Genomic DNA, 17538 nt, shown 5'->3' with positions numbered 1-17538 from the left:
TGATTGAGTTATAGATAGAAGGATGCAGGATTTTGAATCATACATGGCATGGGGTCATTCACTGCACAGGCTCAGTGAATTGAGAATAAGCTTTTACTTCATTTACTGGGATATTTATAAATCTCTGCATTTTTGTTACAGCTGTGAGGTTATTGATTAATATATAGGTCTAACCGGGAAGGCAGAGTTGGGTGCCTATACACCCAATGGTGATCAGATGGGAACAACAGTTGGTCATCATAAAACAGAAGGTAACTACAGGAATGCAGCATAAGACAAAGCAGGGCCCTCAGGTTGGTTAGCAGTTTATTTGGCAGACACTTGGATCTTCTCAGGACAAAGAGATCAAGGGGAGAACGGAAGGATCCTCAGCCAGGGCAAGTGAATAACCCAGTAGGGAGCCAGGTAGCACTCTTCTTAGGTTAAACTGTCATCCTCTAGTCCACACTAGTGGTGGGCCTGCTAGAACCTAGGGGTTTAGCATGCTTTTAAAGGGTTCTCTGGAAGAGAAAAGTCAAGTGGTTAAAATGCAGGGAGCCCTGGGGACAGCCAAACTTAATAGCACCCTGGTCCCTCTTAATGGGAACAGAAATTCTTTCTGTAAGATGAGGAGTTACCCATTTTAAGCAATTTCTCCAAAGAGATTTCCCAACTGGGGAGATAGGTGGAGCCCAGGACTCTTTGGGCCTGCCTGCCTCAAGGGGCCAATGGAAAGGCCAGACGAAGGAGGCAATAGTCTGGACCTTGGACAAAGGAGGGATGAACAAACCGATGGATGACCCTTTGGGGGAACTGAATGAGAGCAAAGGAAGAAAAGTGAACCCCCCACCCCTACATTGGTGTCTTGGGTTTTTTGCCCTGAATGGCAGTCTCAGTATAGAGATTAGAGTACCTATTTCTTTGAGATTAGAGTGCCTATTTCTTTGACCAGGATTTTGGTGACTCTGTTCCATGTTACAGCTTCTGAATGAGGGTGACCAGTACTGAGGAAGCATGTCCAAGCCCAACCTTCCCACTCCAACCAACTCACTCATTGTCCAAGCAGATATTTCCACAGAAGGTCCAGCAACATGTATGATTGGGAGATAAACACTCCTGTAATTTAGTGCACCTCTTCTTACAATACTTTAACAGAGGCTGTACCCAGCACTGCTCAGTGGCTCTTCTTCCAACTGGAACTGAGATGGTAGATGTTGGCAGATCCATCACCCACAACTTAGAGAAAACACACACCTTTCCCAAGCTTAATAATCCTCAAGCTCTGAATCCTGAGCTCAAAGTCACAAACAAAATATTTCCCTTCATTTTAAGAAAATCCTTTCCTTGAATTCTAGCTGAGTCTTTTCACAGGAGACCCTTGTTGCATCACATGCTTTCCCTCTTTGCACATGTCCCCATAGCACTGCAGGCCTTTGGACCCTCCCCTAGCTCCCTAAAGATACGACCCAGGACAACTTCACAACAATGGTACTACCTCACCAGTCTATTTCTTTAGTACTTGGGATTTCAGGGCCTGCAATATTCTCTAGCTCCACTATCCGTACCCAGTTTACAGAATGGAAAACTGAGCTGAGGGAGAATAGGTACTATCTTTTCCCTTGTCTCTTTGCTTCTGTGCTCATACCACCTAAGCACTCAACCTCTCTCTACTTTCCATATCTTTTACTAGCCCACAACCCTTCCTTCATTATCCCCTCTTTATCATCTGTCCCCAAACTTTAACTCCTAAGAATCCCTTTCTTGTCTTTTCCATTTTTTCATATTCTAAAAGATTCTTCCCTTCCAAGTAAATAATATTGTCCTTTGGTATTCATCAAAGGCAAGAGACCTGAAAATATGGACTCAGAGGGCAGCTCTGTGTTGGTGTTTCCCCTGTCTAAGGTAGTCTAATACTAGAAATTATCATTTCTGATAGCTTATGGGATGTACTTATAGGCAAAGCTAGGTTCCCTTTCCATATGCTCATTATCACTTTCAGATCTCAGAGGGGGATTTAGAGGGGCACCAAACTGGAAACATATCCTAAATCTTTTGGATATCCCTGCTTTAAGGAGGTTGTGGTTCAGAAAAGGTAGTCCCAGTTACACTCAGTCTCAGTTACACCCGTCATCCCAGGCCTGGGCAGAGACCCCTCCTCCCATGTCATACCACCTACAAAAAGTCTTGTCCTTGACACCTCCCAGCACAGGCAGAAGCATCACAAACCCATTTGTGAGCATGATGTGTAGGAGAACCTGGGGCTTCATGGTTGTCACTCTGTGTGTTTGGGTTAACTTCTGGCAGAAGATAGGTCTTCTCCTAATGCCACCTGAGGTAGAACAGGAATTCAGGGGACTAGGATCAGAAGGAGATAGAAATTTCTTGTGAATATTGGGTTATTCTTTCTCCTATTTTTCCTTTTCACCCTCTGGCACCTAACAACGTATCAAGCTAGCCATTGGCTTCTGTAGACTACTTCCTCAACTCACATTACAAGCCATTTCCTTTGCAAAATTGCTTCTTTTAAAAATCCATTTCTTTCTTTTCTGATTAAAAAGCAATAAATCTTCAGCTTGTATAATTTGTCAAATGACGACAACAAAATACAAAAAGGAAACAGATAAGCATTAGATTTCACTACCTAGGGATACCCTGTGTATGTTCGGTCTCAGAATTTCTATAAACTTGGAATAGCTGAACATATCAAGGATCCTGATGTTTTTACGTAAGAACATATGTAATATTATAATACAATGAAAGTGTTGGTCCTGACCCTAAGCCAGAGTGCCAGAGTGATTCCAGAGTGAGTTATGGGAGATGGGTTACTCAGTAAGACTTGAGAAAGTTGATGGCCAGATATTAGTTAGTGGACTCTTAAAACTTTCATTTAAATAGATGACCCAAAGTTGAAGAAGTTGCAGAGGTTTTGAAGATTTTATTGGTAAGAAGATCTGTTCAAGAAGTGAGGAAGCTGTCTTCTGATTCCAAGTGGACAGAAAAGACTTGGTGGATACTACTCATAGAGCTTACTGTGCATCTCCAGAAGTTTGTAGTGATCCTGTAGACCTGAAACATAACTGAAGACTTGGAAGGGTAAGAAATCTGGCTAAAGTGGCCTTCAGTACCAAAGAAGAGAACTGCAGTTGGAGTCCAGCTGAATTGTAAATGGCTAGATACCATTTTGGCATCTAGTTCACTCTTCAGTGAACCCTTGAAATCTCCCATGGAAGAGTGCCAGAAGCACAAATCTAGCTTTTGATAGTAGTGTACTGTGTGAGAACTGTCCTACTCCTACTTATTGGTTCTTCCTGCCTCTACTACCTAGGAGACAGAAACTTTTTTTAGCCAGATAGATGTGAAGGAACAGAATCATGAAGAGCCCAAGGTGGAGATACCACATCATTTCTTATAACTAGAGCTTCTGAGGGAGGAGAGAGTCCACAGTTCTCAACAGTTTTGGAATTGTGGCTAATTACATGGGCCTGCACATTTAATTATTAAGTTGAGCTGTTTTGTGACTGGAGAGTCACACAATTTAGGGGGTCCCACCTAGTTTTCCTAAAGAGGCAAGGAAACAACTAGCCAATCTGAATAAAGTATACAGGCAAGAGAGACAAAATAATATGATCACATCACACAAGTCATGCCAACAATCCAACTATCAATATCACTATCATTCCTCCATATATGGTGGTAATTGTTAAAGAGAAAACAATGAAGCAGAAGAGGAAATAGCCTGCTGACAACTGGCAGCTGAGGTGGGGGGTGGGGCACAGACATAGGCCTTGGAAGCAGGAGCATTAATTACTGCTAAAATTCCCAGAGCTCTCCCATCTGCCTCCTTTAGCCTTTATCTGCTGCTTCACCATCCTGAAATCAAAGAGGAAGAAAAAGGAGGGGTGGCGGGACCGCAGAATCGCAGATATGACTGAGGCTGATGTAAATGCGAAGGCCTACCCCTTTGCAGATGCCCACCTCAACAAGAAACTATTGGGCCTTCCTCTCCATCCTCTCAGGATCATCCTCTCTGGTGAATGGAGCAGTCATGTAACTACAAGCAGCTTCAGAAAGGAGCCAACGAAGCCACCGAAACCTTCAACAGAGGCATCTCTGAGTTCATCGTGATGACTGCAGACGCTGAGCCCCTGGAGATCATCCTGCACCTTCCGCTGCTGTGTGAAGATAAGGACATGCCCTACATGTTTGTGTGCTCCAAGCAGGCCCTTGGGTGGGCCTGCTGGGTGTCCAGGCCTGTCATCGCCTCCTGTTCTGTCACCATCAAAGAAGGCTCCCAGCTGAAGCAGCAGATCCAGTCCGTTCAGCAGTCCATTGAAAGGCTCTTAGTGTAAACCACTGGCCTCTGTCCCACTCCTCAGTGAGTCCTCCCCCTGGGGTTGTGTATCATATCATGTGTGTTCGCATGTAGTTTCTCCAGCTACCTTCTCTTGTTATATTCTAGTACTAAATTCGGGTTTTGCATTTTTGTATTATTTTTGTTTTACAGGTTGTTATCTGTATATTAATCCCCCACCCCACCTCCATCTCCCATTCTACTCTCTCTCTACCATCCTATCCTCCCTTTTGAAAAATGAACTAATGCCAAGAACAGGCAGAAACAGAGTGGTGACACCATTCAGAGGCAGGAAGAGCCTCGTCAGAGATCTGGTTTGAGCTCACTGCCTGTTGCATGTAGGACATGATGGATGTAAACACCATTCACTTTGTATCCTTTGTGCCTGGAGTACAAAATCATGCCATATGTGTTTGGTCTCTAAGGGATTATGAATCATTAGGGGAGAAAGCATGTATTCTTTGAGGTTGTTAGGTGTGTGTTCAAGTGTCATTTGCCAAAATGCTCCTGCTGTTTGCTTTGGTAATGTGATGTTGTTCCCCTTTCCCCCAAATCCCAACCATGCCCCTGAGGGCGGCAGGGCAGCAGCATACCAAAGAGATGTGCTGCAGAATTCCAGAGGCTACTTGGGTGAGTTAGACATGGGGCAGCTGATGTAAGGAGTTGAGAAGTGGCTAGAAAAAAAAAAAAAAAAGAGGGCCCACTGACACTGGAATGAAGTCTGAGCAAATCATGGAGACCTGACTGGAAGCTATAGCAGAGACATTGGAATCAAGGAAACATCCTTTCTGGTGAATGGAGTTGCCTTCAATGGATACTTGGTACCAGCTCTGAGAGCCCTTACGCCTGTTTCCTGCCAGAATGTGGGTCAGGGTCAGATGTATGTATTCTTTATCACATCAGAAGGACAGTGCTAGTGTGTCATTCTTGTGAGCATCCTAATAAGGAAATATATTCATATTCCGAAATAAAGAGGAAGAAAAATAAAAGAGTCCAAGAGAAGAATAAAATTCCAATGTTATGAATTACATGGCCACAAGGCAGTGATTGTCCTTCTCCTTAGAAGTCTTTATATTTGTTCAGAAGTTTTCCACCAAACAGAAAAGCCTCCCCCGTACTGTCCAGTAACGATAGCCACTACCCACAAGTGACAATTTCAATTAAATTTAAAATCTGACTTCCATTCATTTCAACACATTCAATAGCCACATGTAGCTAATGGCTATTATACCGAACAGCTCAAACATATAACATTTCCAACATCCCTGAGAGTTCTAGTGAACAACAGTGCTCGAGATGAATCAAGGAAAATTCCTCTGCTCAAAAGCAAGTGTTGACTAGAGATCATTTAAAAGCATAAAATTTTTCAAAGGCAGTTTTGAAAATGTATTCTTTCAGAAAAAGTGAAATTTAGAAGCTGGAAAAATGCAAGTTTTAGGCATATGAACATTTGACACATTGACTGTGAGCAGATTAGATTTAGAAGACCTGAGGAGAAGAACAAGAGAAGGAGATTATGGAGAGAAAGCAAAGGAGGAGGATAGCCTTTAAAATGTAAAAGATCTGAGGCTGGAGGGCTTCCACTCTTAGCTGCTTACATCTGTTCTCCAACCTTCTATATTCAGAACCTGTGTCCCTGCCATGAAGGAGAACTGCCAACTGAAGGTATTAAGACTTCATTTACCACTGGGCAATACTTACCAAGGGATACAACCTAATTGGAAAAGCTCCAGGCCAAAGGCCAACTATCTTGGAGCATGGTAGATTGTCAGAAATCCTATAAATCACTCACATAGTTAGCAAAAAAAAAAGTCAGTTCAGGTGGTAGGATATCCAGTTCCTCAACCTGGCTCAGAGTGTAAGCAGCAGTGCATAGCAAGGCAGATGAGCAATGCAGATGCTGTGTCAGCCACTTTCAGGTGGGGATATGAGGTAGGAGGTAGCTGGGTGAAGGTGAGTAGGCCCTGGGGTGGGCTGCATTCCTGGACACTGCCTTTGCTCAAAGAAGGAGGAAAACTAGTGCACACTGACAGAAACACAGTAAACCCAAAGCCATGGGTTCCATGAAGCTATGTATGTATTTGTTTCTAACACCGAGGAGGGCACTTGATGGAATGAGCATCATACTATAGGTTGGCAAATCAAACTTAAATAAAAACAAAAGAAAAAATATTTTAAAAATATAAAACTTTCATTCTAGATCTCAGTTTTCCAGAACTTTGAGATCTGTTCATTGAAAAGGCCTTACTCTTAGTCCAGTTCTCTGAGTTCTGTACTTGCCCTTAAAGGGTGCTCAGGATCCTGGGGATGCTCAATCCTCTTCTTTGCACACCTCAGGTGCACTAACAAGCCAGAAGAAATATATAATCATGTCCAGGGTGGGTCCTACTCACATACAGAATTCTGGGTGAATTCTTTGGTCATTTTGAGATCGAGGGTAGGATAATGACAAAACCCCTAGGTTTGCAAAGACACAGACCAACTGCTCCCCTCAGAATTCAGGATCCTGGGCTTACCAGATAATGTTAAAGAGGAGAAAGTACTGGATTTAGAGTCAAGAATACAGATATCTTGTTTCATGTATGCCCCTTTTACCTGTGAGACCTCAGACAGGTATGTCCCCTCTGTCTCAAGTTTCTTATTCAAACACCAGAGACAGTAATCTCCATCTCACAGGAATAGTGCTGATGCCACCTATTCAGAGAACTCATCCAAACAAGCCATCAATAAAAGCTGGTGCCTCCTGACCCTTATCTTTACTTACCTCTGAAGGTGTTTGAGTTGAGTGTGTGAGGAACTGGCTGATAGCTCTTTTATGTGGCCTCTTCTTACTTGGGGAGGGGGAGAGGAGGTTGTGACCTGGAACCAGGACAGAAGAGCAGAAAAACAAGGTTCAAAGGCCTAGAACTTAATGGTGATTTGCATTATGGCAGATCTGTAAGTTCTGCCCTGGAGCTACATTTTGGCCATGTCACAGAGTTTTTCCTTTGATACTCTCTCATTCCAAAGGATCGGATTTTCTTTAATATGACAGTACATCCTATCCTGCTACACTAGAAGAACACTGTGTACCTTACTAACAGTTCTGGCCATCCAAACAGACCCAAGTCTTGAGTCTATCTGATGCATCTGAGTCTCCCCATAGGTAGACTGAAGTGCAGTTTGCGTATCTATTTGCTTTGGACTTGCTTTGTGCTAATAAGATCCCACCTTTCTCTGTATTGATTTTCTTTTGCTAATTAAAGCATAGCACTGGCATGGCTGGGTGTCTCAGTGGTTGGGTGCCTGCCTTGGGCTCAGGTCGTGATCCCAGGATCTGGGATTGAGTTCCAAATCGGGTTCCCTGGGAGGACCCTGCCTATGTCTCTGCCTCTCTCTCTCAGTCTGTGTCTCTCATGAATAAATAAATAAATCTTAAAAAATATTAAAAATAAAGCATAGCAGTATCTCCCACCAAATGCCTTGGGGGTTTTATGTGGATAAAAAAAGACTGAACAGGAAGGACTTAGGAAAGGCAGATGGCCACCCAGCAAATGAGGGAAGTAAAGTGATCGAATCTAGCACCAAGGTCTTTTTTTTTAATAAATTAATTTTTTATTGGTGTTCAATTTACCAACATACAGAATAACACCCAGTGCTCATCCCGTCAAGTGCCCCCCTCAGTGCCCATCACCCATTCACCCCCACCCCCCCGCCCTCCTCCCCTTCCACCACCCCTAGTTCGTTTCCCAGAGTTAGGAGTCTTTATGTTCTGTCTCCCTTTCTGATATTTACCAAACATTTAATCTCCCTTCCCTTATATTCTCTTTCACTATTATTTATATTCCCCAAATGAATGAGAACATACACTGTTTGTCCTTCTCCCATTGACTTACTTCACTCAGCATAATACCCTCCAGTAACATCCATGTTGAAGCAAATGGTGGGTATTTGTCGTTTCTAATGGCTGAGTAATATTCCATTGTATACATAAACCACATTTTTTTCCATTCATCTTTCGATGGACACCGAGTCTCCTTCCACAGTTTGGCTATTGTGGACACCTGCACATCGGGGTGCAGGTGTCCCGGCATTTCATTGCATCTGAATCTTTGGGGTAAATCCCCAACAGTGCAATTGCTGGGTCGTAGGGCAGGTCTATTTTTAACTCTTTGAGGAACCTCCACACAGTTTTCCAGAGTGGCTGCACCAGTTCACATTCCCACCAACAGTGTAAGAGGGTTCCCTTTTCTCCACATCCTCTCCAACATTTGTGGTTTCCTGCCTTGTTAATTTTCCCCATTCTCACTGGTGTGAGGTGGTGTCTCGGTGTGGTTTTAATTTGTATTTCCCTGATGGCAAGTGATGCAGAGCATTTTCTCATGTGCATGTTGGCCATGTCTATGTCTTCCTCTGTGATTTTTCTCTTCATGTCTTTTGCCCATTTCATGATTGGATTGTTTGTTTCTTTGGTGTTCTCATTCATTTGGGGAATATAAATAATAGTGAAAGGGAATATAAGGGAAGGGAGAAGAAATGTGTGGGAAATATCAGAAAGGGAGACAGAACGTAAAGACTGCTAACTCTGGGAAACGAACTAGGGGTGGTAGAAGGGGAGGAGGGCGGGGGGTGGGAGTGAATGGGTGACAGGCACTGGGGGTTATTCTGTATGTTAGTAAATTGAACACCAATAAAAAATAAATTAAAAAAAAAGAAGTTCTTTATAGATCTTGGAAACTAGCCCTTTATCTGATACGTCATTTGCAAATATCTTCTCCCATTCTGTAGGTTGTCTTTAGTTTTTTCGACTGTATCCTTTGCTGTGCAAAAGCTTCTTATCTTGATGAAGTCTCAATAGTTCATTTTTGCTTTTTTTTCTCTTGCCTTCATGGATGTATCTTGCAAGAAGTTACTGTGACCAAGTTCAAAAAGGGTGTTGCCTGTGTTCCTCTCTAGGATTTTGATGGAATCTTGTCTCACATTTAGATCTTTCATCCATTTTGAGTTTATCTTTGTGTATGGTGAAAGAAAGTGGTCTCATTTCATTCTTCAGCATGCGGATGTCCAATTTTCCCAGCACCATTTATTGAAGAGACTGTCTTTCTTCCAATGGATAGTCTTTCCTCCTTTATTGAATATTAGTTGCCCATAAAGTTCAGGGTCCACTTCTGGGTTCTCTATTCTGTTCCATTGATCTATGTGTCTGTTTTTGTGCCAGTACCACACTGTCTTGATGATCACAGCTTGTAGTACAACCTGAAATCTGGCATTGTGATGCCCCCAGATATGGTTTTCTTTTTTAAAATTCCCCTGGCTATTCGGGGTCTTTTCTGATTCCACACAAATCTTAAAATAATTTGTTCTAACTCTCTGAAGAAAGTCCATGGTATTTTGATAGGGATTGCATTAAACGTGTAAATTGCCCTGGGTAACATTGACATTTTCACAATATTAATTCTGCCAATCCATGAGCATGGAATATTTTTCCATCTCTTTGTGTCTTCCTCAATTTCTTTCAGAAGTGTTCTGTAGTTTTTAGGGTATAGATCCTTTACCTCTTTGGTTAGGTTTATTCCTAGGTATCTTATGCTTTTGGTGCAATTGTAAATGGGATTGACTCCTTAATTTCTCTTTCTTCAGTCTCATTGTTAGTGTATAGAAATGCCACTGATTTCTGGGCATTGATTTTGTATCCTGCCATGCTGCCAAATTGCTGTATGAGTTCTAGCAATCTTGGGGTGGAGGCTTTTGGGTTTTCTATGTAGAGTATCATGTCATCAGCGAAGAGGGAGAGTTTGACTTCTTCTTTGCCAATTTGAATGCCTTTAATGTCTTTTTGTTGTCTGATTGCTGAGCCTAGGACTTCCAGTACTATGTTGAATAGCAGTGGTGAGAGTGGACATCCCTGTCTTGTTCCTGATCTTAGGGGAAAGGCTCCCAGTGCTTCCCCATTGAGAATGATATTTGCTGTGGGCTTTTCGTAGATGGCTTTTAAGATGTCGAGGAATATTCCCTCTATCCCTACACTCTGAAGAGTTTTGATCAGGAATGGATGCTGTATTTTGTCAAATGCTTTCTCTGCATCCAATGAGAGGATCATATGGTTCTTGTTTTTTCTCTTGCTGATATGATGAATCACATTGATTGTTTTACGAGTGTTGAACCAGCCTTGTGTCCCGGGGATAAATCCTACTTGGTCGTGGTGAATAATTTTCTTAATGTGCTGTTGGATCCTATTGGCTAGTATCTTGTTGAGAAATTTTGCATCCATGTTCATCAGGGATATTGGTCTGTAATTCTCCTTTTTGGTGGGGTCTTTGTCTGGTTTTGGAATTAAGGTGATGCTGGCCTCATAGAACGAATTCGGAAGTACTCCATCTCTTTCTATCTTTCCAAACAGCTTTAGGAGAATAGGTATGATTTCTTCTTTAAACGTTTGATAGAATTCCCGTGGGAAGCCATCTGGCCCTGGACTCTTGTGTCTTGGGAGGTTTTTGATGACTGCTTCAATTTCCTCCCTGGTTATTGGCCTGTTCAGGTTTTCTATTTCTTCCTGTTCCAGTTTTGGTAGTTTGTGGCTTTCCAGGAATGCGTCCATTTCTTCTAGATTGCCTAATTTATTAGCGTATAGCTGTTCATAATATGTTTTTAAAATAGCTTGTATTTCCTTGGTGTTGGTAGTGATCTCTCCTTTCTCATTCATGATTTTATTAATTTGAGTCTTCTCTCTCTTCTTTTTTAATAATGCTGGCTAATGGTTTATCTATCTTATTAATTCTTTCAAAGAACCAACTCCTGGTTCTGTTGATCTGTTCCACAGTTCTTCTGGTCTCGATTTCGTTGAGTTCTGCTCGAATCTTAATTAATTCTCTTCTTCTGTTGGGTGTAGGATCTATCTGCTGTTTTTTCTCTAGCTCCTTTATGTGTAAGGTTAGCTTTTGTATTTGAGTTCTTTCCAGTTTTTGAATGGATGCTTGTATTGCGATGTATTTCCCCCTTAGGACTGCTTTTGCTGCATCCCAAAGATTTTGAATGGTTGTATCTTCATTCTCATTAGTTTCCATGAATCTTTTTATTTTTTTTAATTTTTAATTTTTAATTTTTATTTATTTATGATAGTCACACAGAGAGAGAGAGAGAGGCAGAGACACAGGCAGAGGGAGAAGCAGGCTCCATGCACCGGAAGCCTGACGTGGGATTCGATCCCGGGTCTCCAGGATCGTGCCCCGGGCCAAAGGCAGGCACTAAACCGCTGCACCACCCAGGGATCCCTCCATGAATCTTTTTAATTCTTCCTTAATTTCCTGGTTGACCCTTTCATCTTTTAGCAGGATGGTCCTTAACCTCCACGTGTTTGAGGTTCTTCCAAACTTCTTGTTGTGATTTAGTTCTAATTTCAAGGCATTATGTTCTGAGAACATGCAGGGTCGATCTCAATCTTTTGGTATTGGTTCAGACCCGATTTGTGACCCGTATGTGGTCTATTGTGGAGAAAGTTCCATGTGCACTTGAGAAGAATGTATATTCAGTTGAGTTTGGATGTAAAGTTCCGTAGATATCTGTGAAATCCATCTGGTCCAGTGTATCATTTAAAGCTCTCGTTTCTTTGGAGATGTTGTGCTTAGAAGACCTATTGAGGGTAGAAAGAGTAGATTGAAGTCACCAAGTATAAGTGTATTATTATCTAAGTATTTCTTCACTTTGGTTATTAATTGGTTTAAATATTTGGCAGCTCCCACATTCGGGGCATATATATTGAGGATTGTTAAGTCCTCTTGTTGGATAGATCCTTTAAGTATGAGACAGTGTCCCTCTTCATCTCTCACTACAGTCTTCGGGGTAAATTTTAGTATCTGATATAAGGATGGCTACCCCTGCTTTCTTTTGAGGACCATTTGAATGGTAAATGGTTCTCCAACCTTTTATTTTCAGGCTGTAGGTGTCCTTCTGTCGAAAATGAGTCTCTTGTAGACAGCAAATAGATGGGTCCTGCTTTTTTATCCAGTCTGAAACCCTGCACCTTTTTTTTTTTTTTGCATTAAGTACCCTGCACCTTTTGATGGGGTCATTAAGCCTGTTCACCTTCAGAGTTACTGTTGACAGATATGAGTGTAGTGTCATCATGATATCTATTCAGTCCTTGTTTTTGTGGATTGTTCCACTGAACTTCTTCTTAAAGGGGAATTTTGAGAGTCCCCCTTAAAATTTCTTGCAGAGCTGGTTTGGAGGTCACATATTCTTTCAGTTCCTGCCTGTCTTGGAAGCTCTTTATCTCTCCTTCCATTTTGAATGAGAGCCTTGCTGGATAAAGTATTCTTGGTTGCATGTTCTTCTCATTTAGGACCCTGAATATACCCTGCCACCCCTTTCTGGCCTGCCAGGTCTCTGTGCAGAGGTCTGCTGTTACCCTAATATTCCTCCCCATAAAAGTCAGGGATTTCTTATCTCTTGCTGCTTTAAGGATCTTCTCTTTATCTTTGGATATTGCAAGCTTCACTATTAAATGTCGAGATGTTGAACAGTTTTTATTGATTTTAGGGGGGGATCTCTCTATTTCCTGGATCTGAATGCCTGTTTCCCTTCCCAGATTAGGAAAGTTTTCAGCTAGGATTTGTTCAAATACATATTCTGGCCCTCTGTCCCTTTCGGCACCCTCGGGAACCCCAATTAAACATATGTTTTTCTTCCTCAGGCTGTCGTTTATTTCCCTTAATCTGTCTTCTTGGTCTTTTATTTGTCTGTCTCTTTTTTCCTCAGTTTCCCTCTTTGCCATCAACTTGTCTTCTATGTCACTCGTTCTTCCACCTAGTTAACCCTCGTTGTTAGGACTTCTTGTTTGGATTGCATCTCATTCAATTGATTTTTTATTTCTGCCTGATTAGCTCTAAATTCTGCAGTCATGAAGTCTCTTGAGTCCTTTATGCTTTTTTCTAGAGCCACCAGTAGCTGTATAATAGTGTTTCTGAATTGGCTTTCTGACATTGAATTGTAATCCAGATTTTGTAACTCTGTGGGAGAGAGGACTGTTTGTGATTCTTTCTTTTGAGGTGGGGTTTTCCTTCTAGTCATTTTGCTCAGTGCAGAGTGGCCAAAAACAAGTTGTATTGGGAAAAGGAGAAAAAGAGAGGAGAGAAAGAAGGAAAGAAAAGAGAAAAAGAAAAATGAGAAAAGGAAGAAAAGAAGGAAAAAAGAGAAGAAAAAGAGAAAGAAAAAGAAAGAAAGGGAAAAAAAGGGTGGGGGAAGCAATCAGAAATCAAAAAGAAAAAAACAAAAAACAAAAAACACGGGGGAGTATCTTCTGACTCTGTATACTTTAAGTCCCTTGACTTCCCCTGGAACTTGTCCGTCTAGCTGGTCTTCTGGGGGAGGGGCCTGTTGTGCTGATTTTCAGGTGTTAGCATTTGGGGGAGCTGCTCTGCCCCCTGCCTGGTGCAGGGCTCAGTGGGGGTTGTTTACCCTGTGAGGCCCCAGGAGGAACAACCCCAGTGGTGGCGGCAGCTCTGGAAATCTGGATTCAGCTCCCACAGTAACTACAGAGCTCTCAGCCTGCAGGGCCTGGAGGCTCCGGGGCGGGGCCACTGATCTGCTCAGCTCGGGGCTGGAGCGTCCTTGCTGTCCTGGGCCCTCCCGGCCTCTGCCTGTCCCGGGGGAGGCCGGATCCTGGGCTGTGTCCCGGCGCCCAGTGCTCCGGAGCCTGCGCTGTTGGATTCGCGCTCCCGGCCTCGCAGCTCCCCCCTGCAGAGCCGCCGCCCGAGCCCCTCCGAACTGATCCCGGAGCCGCGCAGCCCCCTCCGCATGGAGCCTCTACCTCTGCCAGAGCCGCCCCTGCCGAGCTGTCCCGTGGCCGCGCAGCCCCCTCCGCGCAGAGCCGCCCCCGAGCCCCTCCGAGCTGCTCCCGGGTACAGCCTTGCGCGCTGCAGCCCTTAGGGAGCTCGGCGAACTCTCCTGGGCGCGCAGGTGTCAGTTAGCAGCACCAAGGTCTTGACACAAGTTTGTGGGTTGAGGGCTGGGGCCCTTTGCTCACCAAATATCAGAGAGGAGTTTTGCAGTGGGCACTCATACACATGATTTGGAGCTTATTAGAAAAAAGAAAAAAAAAAAGAGTCCAGAGGCCAAGGGCCAGGGCTGCCAGGGAGCAGACTTCATTCTTCCAAACTCTATGTCCAGGAATATTTCATACACTGCCTGGAGACATCCATGTATAAGCGATTTTTTCTAGGATTCATCAAATGCACTGAACAGTAGGAAATGTATTTCAGGATTCTGAGGACTTGGCTATGGAGGGTAGACTGTATAGAGACAAAAGACAGAATTTGGGGACCTGGGTACAAAGGCGTGGGAGCAAACAGAAGGGAACTTTGATGGGTGGGGACTACAAAGGCTGCCACACCTAAAATGATTGCGTTATGGAATCCCAAGACCTCTTTTTCTATGGCCAGGTAATAATGTTCTGTGAGGGGCAATCACAGCTCTGCCCTGTGTCTGGTCCAGATGTTGGGGGTCCCTAGTGGTCTGTTTGAGGAGCACAGTCACTGAGAGTGCTAAGGAGATTCGTCTGGGGATTCTTGTCACACTTGGTTTTGGACTATGCAAATGGATCTTCAAAAAAGCTGTGTAGATCTTAGGAAAACAGCAGGCCTTTACTCTTGCTTTTGCTCTCTGCATATTTTATTTTATTTTTTTAAACAAAATTCACATTTTATTTAGGTTGAAATAAACTATACAAAATTGATTTTCTTCACCAAAAATAACAGCAATGTTTTCTGTATTATTCCTAGATAACCACAAAACACTTATTTTTGTAGGTTTTCCAGGTTTTGTTTATAAATCAAGATGAGGCAGTAGATATAGTCATGGAAAAAGACAGAGGAAAACAGACAAATCACTTGTCAGTATCCATGGCCTCTGATCCTGTCTTGACCATGAACAGAGGTGTTCAACATACACCTGCTAAAAAGCTTACAAAGACATAGGTGTTCAACATACACTTGCTAAACAGCTCATGAGGATGTAGGCTCAACAAAGGAATGTAAACAGCAACAACCTAATGTGGAACAATGGCAGGTTCTCTCATTCAAACTTTAAGTATAAATTGTTCCTTTAAGTTCATTCGATAAAGACAAAATCTACACTGCAATCTTTGCTTGGCAAGCTCACTTTTCTCTCTGTCTGGTAACTCCCTTAACTCCATTATAGATTTTTAACATACTAACACCCCTACTACTCAAATGTCACTCGTGAGCTTCATTGTAACATTTTACAAAATGTATTCCTTCTTCCCACACCTCTTCAAAATCTATTTTCTCTCTGCATATTTTATACACATATACATACATACATACCTACATATATACATGCATGAACATACATATACACACACATATATATACACTTACATATATAGACACATAATATATATACTCACATATATACACACATACATATAAACAGACAGGCATATATATTCATATATACATATATGGATATGAATTTATGTATACATTCATACAAATTATTAATCATATGATTATATGTATACATATACACATGTAGTACACACATATATAATACATGCTCATGTAATTTTTATCTATAATGTGCCTTGTGTTCTTCTAAAACTATAAGGTTGTGTTGTTGGTGTCTGCTCTCATAGTCCCCATTCCTGAGCTCTAGAGAAACCCTAGTGATTGCTTATTCCATTGGCATTTGAATGTTTAAAAAAGATTTATCTGTATATCTGAGAGAGAGAGAGAGAGCAGGAGGAAGGCCAAAGGGAAAGGGAGAGAATCCCAAGCAGACTCTCTGCTGAGCCCAGAGCCCAGAGCCCAGAGCCCAGAGTGGGGCTCTCAGGACCCTGAAATCTTGACGTGAGCCAAAACCAAAAGTCCAGTTCTCAACCAACTTAGCCACCCAGATGCCCTGATATTTGTATTTTTAAAACTGAGACATAATTTACATGTATTAGTTTCAGGTATGTAGCATAATGATTCAATATATATATGGTGAAATGATCATCACAATAAATCCAGCTAGCATTCATCGCCACACAATTACATAATTTTTTCCACATGCTGAGAGATTTTAAGACCTATTCTCTAAGCAACTTTTCAATATACAATACAGTATTGTTCACTACTATCACCATGCTGTACAGTACATCCCAGAACTTATTTATTTTGTAATTGGAAGTTGGTACCTTTTGACCCTTGTCACCCATTTTGTTCACACTCTACCTGCCACCTCTGGTAACCACTAGATTGTTCTTTGTAGGTATGGGTTTGGGCTGTCTTGGTTTTCTGGCTACATATATGTGAGATCATACAGTATTTGCATTTGTAAAGGATCCAATCTCCAAAGAAAAAATGGCTGATGTTGGAAATTTAAGCATCCCTTAGGAATTCTTTTTGGACAGGGAGGTCTTTACAGTTGACCTCAAGTTAAAGGGTAAGATTGTGTGTCTATCCCACCCAGAAAATGTTGAAAGAGGAGACAGTCTGTGGAGCTCTCCCCACAGTCACTAGGGTGAACAAGGAAGAAAGAGGAGGCAGGGGAGAAGGAAAGGCTGAGGGGTTCTCTCCAAGGGAGTAGGTTGGTGGAACTTGTCAACGGGAAGAAATAATTTAAGTTGAAGGAAGGGTAGAGTGATTGACCCTCCACCTCACAGAACGTGAAAAGTTCCCTTCTCAGAATTCACCTCCTCACTCCAAAATACCAGAACAAATTCCCCACATTTTCTGTTCTTTCAGAGAGTAGAGGTAGTTCATTTGAAATGGCTGTTTTGAGTTCCTATATCTACTCCTGGCTCTGCTACCAATCCATGTGGAGTTGGCAGATCTGCTTGGATAAGCATGCAAATCTCACCGACTCTTGGACCAAACAGTTTCTCTTCTAAGAGTCCAATTCCAGGGCTGGATCTTAGTACCCAGTGTAAACGATGAGGTAAGAGAGTCCTTCTGGTCCCTAGGACTTGCTATGTGTTGTTGGGAAGCAAGATTGGAGACATGACAAAGGTACTGCATTGAGCACCTACTGTGTGCCAGGTACTATGAGGGTGTATATAAGATGTCATCTTATTTCATCCTCACCATGGAAGTGTCAAGAATTAATGAATGGACTAAGTCTACAGAGGTCATAGGACTGTCCCAGTGTTACGAAGCTGGAGAATATTGGGGTCAGTTTCAACTCCCCATCTGCTCTAGCACAAAACGTATGAACATTCCTCTGCTACT

The 17538-nt window shown here is 42.4% G+C and overlaps 2 protein-coding genes across 6 annotated transcripts; one reads left to right on the top strand and one right to left on the bottom strand.

The window, feature by feature from the left end:
* Positions 1 to 289: 289 nt before the first annotated feature.
* On the bottom strand, positions 290 to 7291 carry WFDC9 (WAP four-disulfide core domain 9). 5 transcript variants are annotated; one of them, XM_035705874.2, is made up of 5 exons: positions 7095 to 7291; positions 3955 to 4151; positions 2156 to 2308; positions 1031 to 1178; positions 290 to 500 (listed from the first exon to the last, which is right to left on the bottom strand). In XM_035705874.2, the coding sequence occupies exons 3-5, from the start codon at positions 2244 to 2246 to the stop codon at positions 470 to 472; spliced, it is 270 nt and encodes an 89-aa protein (XP_035561767.1). In that variant the 5' UTR covers positions 2247 to 2308; positions 3955 to 4151; positions 7095 to 7291; the 3' UTR covers positions 290 to 469. The 5 variants fall into 5 exon arrangements, with proteins under 5 accessions (XP_035561767.1, XP_035561766.1, XP_025326012.1 ...); XM_035705873.2 differs by having other exon boundaries at positions 2156 to 2334; positions 7095 to 7289; XM_025470227.3 differs by lacking the exon at positions 3955 to 4151.
* On the top strand, positions 3637 to 4361 carry LOC118352242 (NHP2-like protein 1). Its single transcript, XM_035705875.2, has one exon. The coding sequence runs from the start codon at positions 4014 to 4016 to the stop codon at positions 4326 to 4328; it is 315 nt and encodes a 104-aa protein (XP_035561768.1). The 5' UTR covers positions 3637 to 4013; the 3' UTR covers positions 4329 to 4361.
* Positions 7292 to 17538: the final 10247 nt, after the last annotated feature.

The sequence above is a fragment of the Canis lupus genome, chromosome 24, assembly GCF_003254725.2.
Source record: "Canis lupus dingo isolate Sandy chromosome 24, ASM325472v2, whole genome shotgun sequence".
NCBI classification, from domain to species: domain Eukaryota; kingdom Metazoa; phylum Chordata; class Mammalia; order Carnivora; family Canidae; genus Canis; species Canis lupus.
The sequence above is the reverse complement of the archived record's forward strand: the minus strand, read 5'-3'. Positions and strand labels throughout refer to the sequence as shown.